Source organism: Malaya genurostris, chromosome 3, assembly GCF_030247185.1.
Source record: "Malaya genurostris strain Urasoe2022 chromosome 3, Malgen_1.1, whole genome shotgun sequence".
NCBI lineage: Eukaryota > Metazoa > Arthropoda > Insecta > Diptera > Culicidae > Malaya > Malaya genurostris.
This window is the reverse complement of record NC_080572.1, coordinates 294,180,724-294,198,051: the sequence shown is the minus strand read 5'-3', so window position 1 is coordinate 294,198,051 and position 17,328 is coordinate 294,180,724. Positions and strand designations below refer to the sequence as shown.

Genomic DNA, 17,328 nt, shown 5'->3' with positions numbered 1-17,328 from the left:
GCTTGTTGGATAGCTATTACCGAGCGAAATCTAAGCCTGGAAACATATTCTGTTTTCAAGGTCAAATGTGACAGATACTGTCAAAAAACTGAAAATTTTGACATAAAACTACGTATAACTCAAAAAGTAAACATCCGATCTCAAAACCATTCAATAGCGTTCTGGGTGACGGGGAGACCTTTCATTTGCGACTAGTTTGATCAAAATCGGTCCAACCATCTCTGAGATCTCGACCTCTTAGTTGACAACACACATACAGACACACACACATACACACACACACACACAGACATTTGCTCAGTTCGTCGAGCTGAATCGATTGGTATATGACATTCGGCCCTCCGGGCCTCGGAAAATTTTTCGAAAGTTTGAGCGAATTCTATACCTATTTTTTATATATATAAAAAAAGGTAAAAACAATATAATATAGTACAATGAATTATATAATAAATAATAGAATGAATAAAATGATATGTTGCGATATGCTATGATATTATATTACTTGAATTTATATGTCATTTCTCATCCTCTCATTCTGCCATCAACGCATTCCATCGACCAATTGTCACCACAGCCACACGTGTAGGCATGAAACAGGAACCAGTGAGGACCAAGCTCACCTTGTGACGACCTTGATATTCAGTTGAAAGTTACTTTAAAAATGATAACTTATAAGGAAAACAAATTTATATTTTGCGCAGAGGTACGTACTCATAATAAACCCTATAATATAATATAATATAATATAATTTAATAAAATATAATATAATATAATACAATATAATATGATATAATGCAATGCAGTATAATACCATACCACATAGTATATAATAACATAAAATAGTGAAATAATATGCTATGGTACAATATAACAGGTAATGTGGCAGTGTAAGTTACGCTCTTCTAATAATAATAATAACAATAATAACAATAATAATAATAATACATGATGTAATATACTATGATAAACACTGCACTTTAGGATGGGCTTCAACCTACAAGCCATTTCGCACCCTCTCATTCTGCTACTAACGCAGAAGGCGATAGCACCCAGTCGACGCTGTTCTATTGACCAAATGTCATCATAGACGCTCGGGGAGGCATGAGATAGGGACTTGTGAGGACTTAGTTATCTCACCATTTGACGACCGGTTCCAAGTAATGGAAATAGTGGTCAAAAACTCTAGAACGAACTCACTCAGTTTTCTCAGAGATGATTTGATCAATTTCCACATACTTACTCAAATAAAAGTTATTATAGTCTCTTTGGTTTGCTGTTTAGTTTCAGCCTGGTTCGACTTTCGGTTCCCGAACTATAGAATAAACTGTGTTTAATCATTTAGTGCCACGGTGCAAAATAAAGAAAAATTCTTACTAACTTGACATAACTGATTACAAATTGAAAAGGTTATGTTAGTTCATACAAAAGAAAGTTTCTTATTTTATTCAAGATTGAAAAAAAAATTCATCACAGAATCTTCAAGTGATATTTTTGAAAATATAAGTAATATGAGAAAGGTATCATTACACCACTAGTTGAATTGAAAAAGGTTTTTGATTCAAATTATTCCTTACTCCCCCCTTTAAGCTTATTGTTATTCCATAATATAAGTTTAAAGGCTGCTGCTTATTTTTTTAAAACTTTTTTTCCTTAACATAATCACCTATCTTGTAATCAAAAATGTTTTTGTTGCAGTGCAGGAGTTGATTGGAATTTTTTCACCATAATTTTATTCGAAAACTTGGCCTATTTTATAAAAATTGTTCATACAAAACTTTTTTTTTTGTATTTGTCAGTTTTCGAGTCAGTTTCGAGTTTGAAAAAAAGAATGGTACAAAAAGTTCTGCCCTTTTCAAAAGACAGTCTGGATCACTTTTGGAAAAAAAAAATATTCAAAGTGATTTTGTGTGACAAAGTCTTCATGTACAGTAAGTTTCATTAAAATCTCGAAATTCGCCTATATCATCAAGAACTCAAATATACTAAGCAAAATGAAATCAAAACTGTCTACCTGTAACTGTCGATCTTAACGCCACCTCAAATACCTCATCAATTTACTCAAAGTAGAAGGTACAAATTCCCACATTTCCGTTCCGTCCGACACACCGTGCAACAACCCAACGAAATGGTCGGACTGCAAAAAGACACTAGAATGCAACTCATGAAAGCACGCAAATCGACTTCATTTCCTAGCCCCCGGAGCCATCGTTTCCCTGTGTGAACGCTAGCGAAATCCCAGTTTTCACATCGATAGCCGAACCGGTAAGCAACTGAAATTCTTGTTAGTAAATAATAATATCGTTAAGACACTTTGGGATCGTCGCCGAAGCGCTTCCTTGCCATTTGGGACATCACAGGAGTGTTTCCGGATGTGCAAGAAGCTTCGAAGACTGAGTGTGTGTGTGTCTGTGTGGAAGGTAAACTTCTAAAAGACTATTTTCCGATAAAACCAACCGAGAATGGCAACGGAGATTGCTCTGCCGTTCCCAGGAGGACAGCCCCCGACTGCCACGCCGGTTGGTTTTGCTTGGTTTGGCTTGAGCCTTGCAGCAGCAGCTCTCTTAATTCGAAAAGTAGATTTTACCAGCCCGTTTGCCTGGCTTCCCCCGTGTATATCAACGTCGGTAGAAATGCTTTTACCGGAGATGAGCTAACTTTTCCGATTCACTTGGTGTTCTACTTCTTTTTTTTTTGCTTCGATATTATCCGTGCCGATATCTTCTTATTCTCCTCCTTCGTTCTAGCTTGGAGCGAAACCGCAGCAAACACTCCAAAATCGAAATCCGAAAACCAAGGTACGACGCGTGGATAATTATTACTACACTTGTGGGGGTTGAGCTCAATTTCAACGCTCTGTTGCTTCCGAGAACCTGAGAAACTTTTCGCAACATTCGTTACTGAAAAAGAAAAGCGGACGAAACAAAAAAAAGACTTCCCCCGTTCCTTCCACGAACCATGAGTAGTCAATGGTGGTCTCAAAAGTGAAGCAAAGTATTTTAATTTAAAGATTATCTCGGAAACCCCAGCTACTTCCTCATCGCTACTTGTATAATTATTGTGTTTTTAAGACAGTTTACCGGCAGTTTCTTGGACCGCCAAGGGGAGAAAGGATTCAAACCGAGAAAACCGCACCCACCACTTCAAACAAATTTCACGTGAAGATGGAAGAGCATTGGTGTATGTGTGCCTGTGTTTGGCCTAGAGAAACCCGCGCTTTTTCTTCTCGGGAGAAAAGGTTTTCCGTCCGAGTTGTTTCGTTGGAGTAAAATGTGAGTGGTAAAGTTTCAACACTCTCTTCATTCCCTTCCCCGTACCGACAGTTTGTTCTCAACGCATCAAAAACGTTTCATTTTCTTCTAAGACTGAAGCCACCAGAAAAGTTCGACTGCCGGGACGGAACTTCGACTTATACCCGCTCGGAACCCCGACCCCTGATCCGTACAGTGCCGAACAGAAAGCTTGCACCGAATGTGTTTTAAAGATGTTTTTTGATGATCGCCTTTTCCGCATAATTGGGAAACTTTTAATATTTATGAAATCACTTTAGTAAAATGCTTTACGAGCGAAGCAGACGCTATGTGCTAGGTTTGATGATGTTGACCAGTTTCGTGTGCCTGGGCGATGTCAAGGACGCTTCGTCGCTATATCGGTCCGAGTTGATATGAGTGTGACTTCCGGTTGAGCTCGGTGCGGTCTGGAACATGCCAAGTGACTAGATTTCATTTGCTAATGCACCTTGAAATTTAATGTAATTTTGCAAAAAAAAAAATCAAACTTCAAACTTCAAACTTCAAACTTCAAACTTCAAACTTCAAACTTCAAACTTCAAACTTCAAACTTCAAACTTCAAACTTCAAACTTCAAACTTCAAACTTCAAACTTCAAACTTCAAACTTCAAACTTCAAACTTCAAACTTCAAACTTCAAACTTCAAACTTCAAATTTCAAACTTCAAACTTCAAACTTCAAACTTCAAACTTCAAACTTCAAACTTCAAACTTCAAACTTCAAACTTCAAACTTCAAACTTCAAACTTCAAACTTCAAACTTCAAACTTCAAACTTCAAACTTCAAACTTCAAACTTCAAACTTCAAACTTCAAACTTCAAACTTCAAACTTCAAACTTCAAACTTCAAACTTCAAACTTCAAACTTCAAACTTCAAACTTCAAACTTCAAACTTCAAACTTCAAACTTCAAACTTCAAACTTCAAACTTCAAACTTCAAACTTCAAACTTCAAACTTCAAACTTCAAACTTCAAACTTCAAACTTCAAACTTCAAACTTCAAACTTCAAACTTCAAACTTCAAACTTCAAACTTCAAACTTCAAACTTCAAACTTCAAACTTGTCAACTCTAAACCTTTTCAATTTCCAACTTTCATGTACTTAAAAGAACTGTAAGCTTTGTTCCAACACTTTTTATTCGAGTCTCAATTGGAAAGTTTAATTTTTTCTTTCAACTCTATGAAATTTCCAATTCCTGTTCCAAATAACATGTTTTAAGTTCTTGGCTTTTTGCTTATTGATTTTTGCTTTTTGCTTTTTGCTTTTTGCTTTTTGCTTTTTGCTTTTTGCTTTTTGCTTTTTGCTTTTTGCTTTTTGCTTTTTGCTTTTTGCTTTTTGCTTTTTGCTTTTTGCTTTTTGCTTTTTGCTTTTTGCTTTTTGCTTTTTGCTTTTTGCTTTTTGCTTTTTGCTTTTTGCTTTTTGCTTTTTGCTTTTTGCTTTTTGCTTTTTGCTTTTTGCTTTTTGCTTTTTGCTTTTTGCTTTTTGCTTTTTGCTTTTTGCTTTTTGCTTTTTGCTTTTTGCTTTTTGCTTTTTGCTTTTTGCTTTTTGCTTTTTGCTTTTTGCTTTTTGCTTTTTGCTTTTTGCTTTTTGCTTTTTGCTTTTTGCTTTTTGCTTTTTGCTTTTTGCTTTTTGCTTTTTGCTTTTTGCTTTTTGCTTTTTGCTTTTTGCTTTTTGCTTTTTGCTTTTTGCTTTTTGCTTTTTGCTTTTTTTCAAACTTCAAACTTCAAACTTCAAACTTCAAACTTCAAACTTCAAACTTCAAACTTCAAACTTCAAACTTCAAACTTCAAACTTCAAACTTCAAACTTCAAACTTCAAACTTCAAACTTCAAACTTCAAACTTCAAACTTCAAACTTCAAACTTCAAACTTCAAACTTCAAACTTCAAACTTCAAACTTCAAACTTCAAACTTCAAACTTCAAACTTCAAACTTCAAACTTCAAACTTCAAACTTCAAACTTCAAACTTCAAACTTCAAACTTCAAACTTCAAACTTCAAACATCAAACTTCAAACTTCAAACTTCAAACTTCAAACTTCAAACTTCAAACTTCAAACTTCAAACTTCAAACTTCAAACTTCAAACTTCAAACTTCAAACTTCAAACTTCAAACTTCAAACTTCAAACTTCAAACTTCAAACTTCAAACTTCAGACTTCAAACTTCAAACTTCAAACTTGTCAACTCTAAACCTTTTCAATTTCCAACTTTCATGTACTTAAAAGAACTGTAAGCTTTGTTCCAACACTTTTTATTCAAGTCTCAATTGGAAAGTTTAATTTTTTCTTTCAAATCTATGAAATTTTCAATTCCTGTTTCAAATAAAATGTTTTAAGTTCTGGTTTTTGTTTTTATGTTAGAAATCACAATTGCTTTTTGCTTATTGATTTTTGCTTTTTGCTTTTTGCTTTTTGCTTTTTGCTTTTTGCTTTTTGCTTTTTGCTTTTTGCTTTTTGCTTTTTGCTTTTTGCTTTTTGCTTTTTGCTTTTTGCTTTTTGCTTTTTGCTTTTTGCTTTTTGCTTTTTGCTTTTTGCTTTTTGCTTTTTGCTTTTTGCTTTTTGCTTTTTGCTTTTTGCTTTTTGCTTTTTGCTTTTTGCTTTTTGCTTTTTGCTTTATGCTTTTTGCTTTTTGCTTTTTGCTTTTTGCTTTTTGCTTTTTGCTTTTTGCTTTTTGCTTTTTGCTTTTTGCTTTTTGCTTTTTGCTTTTTGCTTTTTGCTTTTTGCTTTTTGCTTTTTGCTTTTTGCTTTTTGCTTTTTGCTTTTTGCTTTTTGCTTTTTGCTTTTTGCTTTTTGCTTTTTGCTTTTTGCTTTTTGCTTTTTGCTTTTTGCTTTTTGCTTTTTGCTTTTTGCTTTTTGCTTTTTGCTTTTTGCTTTTTGCTTTTTGCTTTTTGCTTTTTGCTTTTTGCTTTTTGCTTTTTGCTTTTTGCTTTTTGCTTTTTGCTTTTTGCTTTTTGCTTTTTGCTTTTTGCTTTTTGCTTTTTGCTTTTTGCTTTTTGCTTTTTGCTTTTTGCTTTTTGCTTTTTGCTTTTTGCTTTTTGCTTTTTGCTTTTTGCTTTCTGCTTTTTGCTTTTTTTTTTATTTCTGATTTCTGATTTCTGATTTCTGATTTCTGATTTCTGATTTCTGATTTCTGATTTCTGATTTCTGATTTCTGATTTCTGATTTCTGATTTCTGATTTCTGATTTCTGATTTCTGATTTCTGATTTCTGATTTCTGATTTCTGATTTCTGATTTCTGATTTCTGATTTCTGATTTCTGATTTCTGATTTCTGATTTCTGATTTCTGATTTCTGATTTCTGATTTCTGATTTCTGATTTCTGATTTCTGATTTCTGATTTCTGATTTCTGATTTCTGATTTCTGATTTCTGATTTCTGATTTCTGATTTCTGATTTCTGATTTCTGATTTCTGATTTCTGATTTCTGATTTCTGATTTCTGATTTCTGATTTCTGATTTCTGATTTCTGATTTCTGATTTCTGATTTCTGATTTCTGATTTCTGATTTCTGATTTCTGATTTCTGATTTCTGATTTCTGATTTCTGATTTCTGATTTCTGATTTCTGATTTCTGATTTCTGATTTCTGATTTCTGATTTCTGATTTCTGATTTCTGATTTCTGATTTCTGATTTCTGATTTCTGATTTCTGATTTCTGATTTCTGATTTCTGATTTCTGATTTCTGATTTCTGATTTCTGATTTCTGATTTCTGATTTCTGATTTCTGATTTCTGATTTCTGATTTCTGATTTCTGATTTCTGATTTCTGATTTCTGATTTCTGATTTCTGATTTCTGATTTCTGATTTCTGATTGAAATTTTCCAGATATGGTTTCAATCAGTTGTCAATGTCAGTTGACAGGCTGAGGCACAAAAAGACTAAAATTTTCACTTCGCGTTGCATAACCCCAAAATACTGCTCTTCAACCTTTCACCGCGCCACCGCAGCACCATAATCATTTTGATGGAGCCACTTGGTGGATTGCAGCAGTCAGTTGATAGCAGCAGAAGCAAATAACCGGAGGGCTAAATATTTCAATATCGTTAAACTTTATTCCAGCTCATTCAGTTTTACCGCAGCTGGGGCGAAACTTTTCATACTTGAAGAACTTTGGTAACGGTAGCAACGGAACGGCGATGGTGGCGGCGATGGCAGTGGCTGCAGCCTTCATCCAGTGCGAGATGCTGGCAAACGAATGAAATAACACTCATCTATCGCGGTGCATTAGGCAAGCAGAGCGGAATATAACAAGCAACAGACAGCGCCAGCTACCATTCGTGGTCCGGAAGGGGATTCGGCACGGTTCGGTTGGTTCCCGCGAAAATATGGTTCAGATCAGCAAACTTGTAATAAAACTCAAGTGCAGCGAGAAGCTCTCCCGCGGTTCCGCGCTGCCATGCCGGAATGCATTGTGCCGGGGTGCTGTCAGTTTGGCTTTTGCTTATTTTATGACAGAAAACCCACCGACAGAATACCGAGGGTTTTTCGCGGATGTAACTCTCCCGGAGAGGAAGGCACGGAAGACCTAAAGTTCATAATCCCGAACTTGGCAATAAAGTGAAGCGAGAATATGTTAGAACTATTGCCAGTGCGGACGGACGCTGCGCTGCGTTGGTTGGCGTCCGTTTTGCGTCTGCTGCGGGTGTAAAATGTGGAAACTTTCTCCTCCCCGATTTCGGCGGTAGGAAAGTTTTTATGAGGTAGGATTACGGTCCGCGGCGGGTCATACAATCACTTCGCCTTGAGTAGTTAGGCAATCTCGGGCCTAGGTGTATGGTGTTTTTGTTTCTTTCTTTTTTTTTCAATGTAAAACAACTCAGTCGGATGGAGAAAGTGAAACACAGGTACACAATCCCAAAGCCAAGACTCACCTTCAGCCTGAACCGACCAGGGATTTTCCGTACGGGTGTCTCCTGTCCGTTGTCGTTGAACATGGAAAGTTATGACGGACAAACTTGTGCACTGCCGACCCGACCCCGAAGAAAAACCGATGACGATGACCATTGACCCGTCTGTTTCACAGCTAGAATCGTTTGCTTAACTTTGTTCTTTCTTTTTTGCTTTCCTTGCAGATTGAGGATGCTATGCTGATGTTCGACAAACAGACCAACCGACACAGAGGTAAGTCTCGACCCTGATGCTTGCCCATGCGAACGTGGCTGGAGAATGGATCCCGTTAGACATGCAGATTTATTTGTTTTTTTTTTATATAAAGCTGACTCCTGTCAGCTGATCTCCGGAAATCCCGTTGCAAGCCAAGGCTATCAATCAAGTTGACTTTTATTAAAGCTTTTCGGGCATTTTAAACAGGATTCAGTATAAAAATTAAATGAAAAAGTTTTTTTGTTGAACAGTACCAAAACTCCAGTGTGTATATAGGAAATAGTGGTAAAACAATGCTCACACTTTTTCCCTTAATTTAAAGGGAAAACTAAACATGCGTGTTCCTCAAAATACTGGTTGTCGGTAAATACTACATTTGTCCATTCATCTAACATCGACCGGAACAAATGGTTGTCAGATAGAGTAATATACAGAGAATACGGTGGGTGGGTTAAGATGGCTTATTTTTGTATTTACAAGTTTTGTTTTGACCCTGTTTACAGCATGGGGTTTCATTTTTCATAGGTAGATACTGTGCCGTTTGAAAGTCCCTTCCGAATTTGCCTTTTGTGCAACAGTTTTCTAGCAAAAACTGAACATAAATCTTGGTTTCAAAAAACCATTACAGAAATCATTTCCATGACTTCACGATCCTTTGGCTCGACTTACTGAGTCAGTTTTGATAATTCTACTAATTCCTTTAGCTTCTTGAACAACTTGAAGCGCCGATTAATGAGGGCATTCAGTTCTTCAAAATCTTCAACGTTTAACCAGCCAAGTTTTGAAGAATTTATACCTGATCTGATCAGCACTGACCTCTAAAAATGATACAAAAAAAGTGGAAATAAAATTGTACACCCCAAAGAGTAAACTGATTGAAAAATATAAATCTTTTAGTTACAAAAACAAATACTTTCCTGACGGTAGTGGAATTTCATTAACCTTCCATAATTTTCGATTTTCAATTGCGTATTCTAGAAGTAAATACTTTTGAAAATAGCTGTGAGAAATTTCATTTAGATCGGAGCGAAAGATTTCCAAAGACAGTAGGCGAGCAAAACTTTGAACGCGATTATCTCAGAATCAGTGTTAGGAAAAGCGTGATCCGAAAAAGTTCATTTGACTATCACTCGTGAAAAAAGTTCAGTTCGAGAGATTTTCTCAGTGACTGAAGGAATCACTTCCGAGATTTTCATTCATGAAACATGCATCGCCAAATCTCTAAAACTCAAAGTGAAACACAAGTGATTTTCTGTGTCAGCGAAACTTGATGATATTCCACCCGCAGAAATATCGATAAAAAGATAATCGAAAAGGAGAAGAGTCTGCGATGATATTTCGATACTGAATTTCCACTGCGCCCGTTTGACACCGAATTGATTCGTGCAAGATTTGATTATTATATTTTCATCAATAAAAAATAGCTAATACCATCGGATCAATCAATCGATAAATTGTGCATAATTTAGATATGATTATAAGGGTATTCGTGGAGGGAGGGGTGTAGTAAGAGCCTCTAAAAAGAGGGGAGTAATGTTTGTAATGGCATAACTATAAAACTACTGCACGGATTGCTATCAAACTTGGCACTGATACTTCTTGCACTTCAGAGATGATCATTAGAACATTTTCAGGAAAGAGTGTGTAGCAAGTGTCCTTAACATGGGGGGTGGTAAAGACGGAATTCACCTAATTCGATGATTATAGATACTTTTTGAGGACCATACATACTCTTTTGACTTTTGACGTCCTAAGGGTATTTCTTCTCATAGGTATTTTAGGAAGGAGGAGCTAAGTAAGTGTTTGATAACCAGGGGAATTTGAGGGATAATTTACTAAATTTAACGAAAATCGACATTACTCGACAGGCACAGATATTTATTTATAACTAAAAGATGGTCGTAAATATAGCTACAAGCTTGAGAGGATAGTAAGTGTCGCTAATGAAGAAGCTAGAGGTTAAATTGTTCGTATATATCGGAAAAAATCCATAACAACTCAGTAAAATATCACAAAATTTGGCACTGGGGGACGGGTATGGTGTGATGGGTAAGTCCATGCCTTCCACGGAGCCCGCCTGGGTTCGATTCCCAACCCCGCACATAGGGTCAGAAAGTTTTTCTGATCCGAAGAGGCGAATGACCTCAAGGTTAAAACCTGTATAATTGAAAAAAAAAATTATGGAACAGGTACTTTTTGCAATTCAGAGGTCATCAAAAGGGTGGAGTTTGTAGCAAGTGCCTCCAAAAAGAAGTGTTTATTGAAAAATGATTTTATTTGTCGACAAACAAGGGGAGGGATTTGGACTTGAAAGAGGTGGTCATTTTTCATCTCCCATTTTTTTTGTAAAACAAGAGAGGGCAAGAATTTCAAGGTTGTGCTAGATAATATTTCTATTGTTAATTTAAATGAAACGCATTTTTTAATAATTACAAAAAGATCTGGTTACATTTTTGCCGGCGAATCCAAAGAACTAAGGGAAAATAATCTTTATCTGCCTATGAACGCGAGTGTATGTAAGTTTCATCATAACTACGAAACAACTAAACGAATTGCCACCAAGTTTGTCACGTACACCAAAGGTAGAAATCGATATTTTTTAGAATCACCGGTAATTTCTACACTACTCAGAGGTGGTCGTAAGAGTAATCATGGCCTTACCATCCCGAAATATCTCCAAGCAACGCCGGGTAGTTCAGCTGGCTCACGATAAAATTTTCAGGAGTAATAGATGACCAAAAATAACCCAAAATTCAAGTTTTCTAAAACGTTTGGTATAAACTCTCACTCACTTTCCACGGAGATGTCTGAACCGATTTTCACAAACTTATATACAAATACAAATGATACAAACGAAAGTTCTTATGGTCCCATACAATGTTCCTGAATTTCATTTAGATCCGACTTCCGGTTCCGTAATTACATGGTGATATGCATAAAAAAAGAGAAAAAGTCGCTCACTTTACTCGGTGATGGCGGAATTGATTTTCACCATCTTAGATTCTACTGAATGGTCTTAAGATGCCATAAGAATATTCCAATTTTCATTCGGATTAAACGCCTGGTTCCAGAGGTAGGGTGCTAAGTGTAAAAATACCAATTTAAAAAAAAAATCTCTTTATATTGGTTACTGAATTTCTCTAATTTGCAGACTATGAGAGTATGTAACCAAAAAAACATGATTTGCTGAATTTTATCCAAGTCCGACTACCGGTACATTTCTTCCCAAAATTCAAATCATCAAAGAGAATCGTCAAAACAAAATTGTAGATCATATTAGTTTATGGTTGAATGAACCGAATGTATCTATACTGATATCCAGCATTCGGTTCTAGAAGTACCGACAATAGTAATTAAATGTGGTAAATTGGAGCTAACTTCATTTTCTCACACATGATTGAATAGATTTTCACTAACTAAAATCCAAATGAAGTAATGACTGTCCCAGAAAGTATGGACGCACTTTGATTTCGCTGTAAATAATTCACAAGTTTTAGATATTCAAATTTTATTCGATATACTGATAATATTAGACTACAAAAACAGAATATTATTCTCAACATTTGCTACTCAGCCATTGTAGACTAGCTGGCGCACCGTTTTTGCGAACGTTCCTCATTAAATTCCATACAGACTTCTTGGCGACAAGTTTTGACACTATTTTCCAATCTTTTTCGAACTGTTGAATGGTTTCGGCTGCCGAGACATGTTTCCTAAGATATGCCTTCGTTAATGCCCAAAATTCCTCAATTGGTCGAAATTTGTGGGCAATTTGGTGGATTCATGTCTTTTGAGACGAAAGTTGATTTCGAGTAGTGGCAAGAAGCAAGATCTAGCCAGAATACAACATGATCCTGGTGGTTTCCAATCATGGGTAGAAGTCGTTTTGTAAACATTCCTTGATGTATATTTCGCTGTTCATTGAAGCAGTGGTGATGAAGGGTTTCGAAATCTTACCGCAGCTACAAATTGCTTGCCAGACCATAGCTTTCTTACCAAATTTTTCGACTGCAATCGATGTCTCGGACTGGTTTAACACTTGCCTTTCTCGCCCCGTACAATATTGTGGTCCCGGCAAGGATTTGTAATCGAGTTTCACGTAGGTTTCGTCGTCCATGATTATGCAGTTCAAATTTCCAGCAAGAATCGTATTGTACAGCTTTCGAACCCTCGGCCTGATCGATGCTTCTTGTTTCGGACTACGTTTTGGTTGTTTCTGCTTCTTATAGGTTTGAGGATTCAAACGTTTTTTAGCACGAACAACATTTGACTTCGAAGTGCCCACTTTTTTGGCCACATCCTGAACTGAAACCTCCTCCTTTTGCTCGAACGCCTTCAGTATACGTTTATCCAACTGAGGGTTAGCAGGACCTTTTTTTCGACCCGGTTTCGGTTTATCCTCAAAGGTGATATCCCAACCGAACTTCCTGATTGCATTTCGCACGGCTTTTTCACTTACTCCTTCCATTTTTGCTATCTTTCTCAGTGACAGTCCGCGTTCTGTGCACCATTTGTACACAATTTTTCGACTTTGTTCTACTGAAAGTCCACACATTTCGAAACAAACTGATGAAAACGAATAAACAACTGCACAAGTGGTTAGAGAAAAGTGTAAACAACAGGACGCAGCCATAAAAAATGACAGATTCTGAACCATTGCGAAATGTCAGCGGTTTTTGATGGCGTCATTTTAAAAAATTGTAGTATTTCGGGGACTTCTACTGTAATATATAGGAAAAAATGAAAAATATGAGAGAGACAGCATTACACCACTAGGTCGATTTAAAACAGGTTTTTTGTTTCACATAACTCTCATTTCCTTAAATTTTTCATCAACATTCAACGGAAAATAGATTTCGATTGGAACGAGATTGAGAAACGGATTCGTTACGGTGTATGAAGGCAACCTGTTATGTGTTAAGCAGTGTATGGAAAATAAGCTTTCCACAAATTTTTCTTTCAAATTATGATAAAAAACGATATTTTATTCAAACCAAAAACTGATCCTCTACTGTACGAGGTTCAACTTGAGCATAATGAAAACCGGATGAAATTTAAGTTATTCCTTCACAAATTTTCGAACTTTTGATCGAACGCTCTTCATCACGCTCCGGACAAGTGATGAATCGCAATTTTTGGACGCTTGAGCCCAAATGTTGTTGAACTCCTGCATGTTTCCAGCTGCCTAACCAGTCTTCTTTAAGACCCTCTTCACAATTGCCCAGTAGCGTCCGATGGGTCGAAGCAAAGGGCAATTTGGTGGATTCATATTTTTCTCAACGAAATTTATACCCATTTCCGCAAGCCAATTTAATAGTGGTTTTGGCATAGTGAACCGACGCTAAATCCGGCCAAAACAGTGGAGGAACAGTACTATGCTTCTTATATAAAGGCAGTAATCTCTTCTGCATCCGGACACTGCAAAAGACGCGAATACAATTTCCGGGCCCTTGTTGCTGCTCGCTTCTTCGGTTCTACACTTTGTTTCGAGACTTTCTGCCTCTTTGTAGGTCTTCAGGTGATTTCGCCTCTTGATACGCTGGATCATTCCGACACTCGTTCCTGCTTTTTTTTAGCCAAATCACGGATTGACATTGATTTGTTCTTCATGATTAGAGATACCACTTTCTGATCCATTTTCGGGTTGGAAGAACCGGGTTTTTTGCCTCTTCCTGATAGCTCATCCAAAGAATAGTGTTCCCCAAACTTATTAATGATGGTTTGAACACTGGCATAAAGAATTACAAACCTCTTCGACAATTTTCGCATAGTAATACACTTCTCACTTAGCTCACTTAGTCCAGAAAAAACGCAGAATTTCAACCTCACAAACAAGTAAACAAACGAAAGCTAACAGCCAAACGCACAGCATGCTGTGATCTGACCATAAAAAAGGCGGGTGGGTAATGTCAGAGACACAACTGGATGACGTGAATACGAAAACAACTGACATGTTCCTTAACACTTCCGAATATCAATTAGTTGATCAATTGTATGAATTATGCAAGCATTTCACTTTTTCAAATTTTTTGCAAAAGCAGAGAAGGCTTCAGTTGATCTCAATTACTGTGAATTTTACACAGCTAATCTGATCAAACTGTTCTAGATTTGCACTAAACTGAGGATATTAACCTTCGATTTGCGAGCAAGAAATCCTAATAGTTCTTTAGAAAACTTTTAGAGCCATTAGAACGGTTGATTTTGTGTGATGCTCTCTACCGTTGTCCTTTTTTCGATGTTTTTTCACCAATGCAAACGACTGGCAGCTGTGACGCAATCGCTTTTGTCGGAAGCGAAACTAGCTTTGCAAACGACACACAATACATCTGCTCGCAGTGGCGATAGAATCGAAACTGATCCAATCTTTGTTAAGAGGTTTCTTTTTACATGATTTCGTTTGTAGCTTTTTCACTAATGGGCGGTCCTAGCAAAGCAAAGTCTTGGCATTACATTCCTTTTTGTGAAATTTGGCCTTTTTGTTTCAACAGACTTCGCAGCCGATTCTTAGCGTACAGAATGAGCGGTCCTAACGGATATAAAAATAGCAGCATGTAGTATTTTAATTCCGATTATTTCGTTTCGGATTTGCACTTCATTGAAATGAACTATCAGGATACTGTACGGGATATTCCTGCCTTTCAGAAGGACCAAATTGTGGAACTCATTACGATGTTAAACACTGTTCGGAACATTTTTCTCTAACGATTTGTTCTACAGCTGCAGATATTTTGATCTCTTCCCCAGAACGCGTTTTGATCGGCTGGTGTTGACATGAAATGAAACAGATTTTTCAATAGTGTACTATTGAAATACTTCAATGCTGTTGCTATACACGTTTAAGTTGAAAAATCTCGATTCGATTGGTATTTCGATTATTTAAATCCTTTTACAGGTCACTGAGCTAGGAGCTTTCAAAATACGAGAAAGGCAAATGCGCCTTATGAATTATCCTCTTTGATACTCGTTTATACCAAACATTTCAGAAAAGTTTAATTTTGAATTATTTGAGATTATGTCACACAACTGAAAATTTGAGATTATGTCACGAAACGTAAAAATAATAAAAACGGTTATGTGCCCTAGCACAAAATTTGGCTAACCCCTGAATGATAAAATTGTGATCATATTTCCGATGGCATGTAGAACAAAATTATGTTGATTCGTTAGATACAACAAGAGATATTCACGATCAAAAACTTATCACTCTCTCAGAGGGTAAATTTTGAAAAGGCGCCCCATAGTAAAGTATGTCGTATTCACGACAAAAAACCATCACAAATACATGCGTACAACACAAATGTACACAAAATTCGTCAGTGCAAAAAATCATCAAATAAAACTGCTAGAGACTAATTTGACTAGTGTGTCAGTTTGACGAAAAATTTATATTTCTAAAGCATATTTAAATTCACTTATTTACTGATTTGATTTTAATCTCCTTAACTTAATTAAAACTATCATTCTCAAGGGAACCAACTAATTCAACATGGAAGCTAATCCCCGATCCCGCTTCAGTTCACGGGAAACCTTCGCAGAAAATTATGACTCGCAAAATTTAAATCCACTCAATACTAGGTGTAAACCGCAAATGCATTTATCGCCGAGCGGTTTTCCATCGATAAATGCGATTATGTTCTTTTTTTTCCACAGTTGTTAATTAGTCAGATTTTTTTAAATGCACTTCCGTTTGTGATATCAATTAAGCCATATTTATTGGGCCTTCAGTGGCATAATTAATAGCGAAACCATTCCAACTAATTTCAACTGGCGATCAATAGATTATTAACTATCGAAAACTGTCTGCAATTTAGTAATACTTATGATAACGATTGTCACATTTAATTTAAAATGAGGAACTTCACTTCAAATGGTGTTTGTGCAAGAAGCAAGATACGTTCGATGAGACCAGAAAAATGGTTGAACAACTGGAAACTAAATGAAACATGCCAGCGACACTTCCGACAAGCAATCGCGCACAACCCACCGACAACCGACCGACCGCACCGGTGCTCGAGACTCGAACTCGAACACTCCAGGGACAGCCTGGGATGCTACTAATTACTAAGCCACCTTCCGAACAGAATGACACCACTCTGTTACCAGTCGATTGACCGTGTTCACAGCAAAAAGTTCCCCCTCACCCCGTTCCTCCCCAACCTCAAGGCAATGTGATTGCTGACTTGCTTTGCCTTTTTGTCCATTGTCCTGTCGCTCGAATTTCGATCCTGTTTGTTAGTCGGACTCCAACACAGTTGGTCGGTCGGTCGGTCGGTTGGTTGGTACCCTGCTTCTGCACTAATTCACTTTGTGTGCCCCGGTGGTGCCGGACACCACCAAACGACACGACATCCGATTTGTCCTCGGTGCTGCCGGTGCCACCGGTCCGTCCGTCCGACTCATCGCCAGCGGTCTCCAGCAGTCAAGTAAGTTTCGGAAAGGGATTTATTTAATTCCTTCGTTTTCGTTCCGGATCCCTTCACCTTTGCCACGGACCACAAACAGCATACCAGGCTCCCCGGTTGCCGCCCGGTCCACAACGGCTCTTACCCCTTCTCACCACCGTCACCGTCAGTCAGTGGCAGTGGCTTATTTGATCCAATAACTTTTATCTCTTGACCACTTTATTTAATTCAGTTTCAATTTAGTTTTCCGTGCCACTTTAATTTGTAGCTGAAATGGATCCCGGCCCGGAGAGAACAGGAGAACGCGAGCGCGGGAAATTCGACACAAAAATAGAGACTCTAGAAATAATAAAATAAAACAATTTTCCCGGGAGATGTGCAATAAATGTGATCACGTCGATGTCACCGGGGCGAACTCGAAGTGGGCCTCACAAAAAAAACGATAATGGCAAATCGGTACTAGACCATAGAAGATAAATGTTCGCCGGAAAGTTAAGTAGCGACCGTCAATGGAGAAGGACGAAAGGGTGGC

At 37.2% G+C, this 17,328-nt stretch overlaps 1 protein-coding gene across 3 annotated transcripts in view; it reads left to right on the top strand.

The window, feature by feature from the left end:
• The window catches only part of LOC131438776 (RNA-binding protein Musashi homolog Rbp6), a 1,824,137-nt gene that overhangs the window by 1,517,360 nt on the left and 289,449 nt on the right, over positions 1-17,328 (top strand). For all 3 annotated transcript variants that reach the window (XM_058609032.1, XM_058609031.1, XM_058609030.1), the window contains exon 8: positions 8,364-8,412. In XM_058609032.1, coding sequence (XP_058465015.1) covers positions 8,364-8,412 — 49 coding nt within the window. The remainder of the gene's footprint in view (positions 1-8,363; positions 8,413-17,328) is intronic.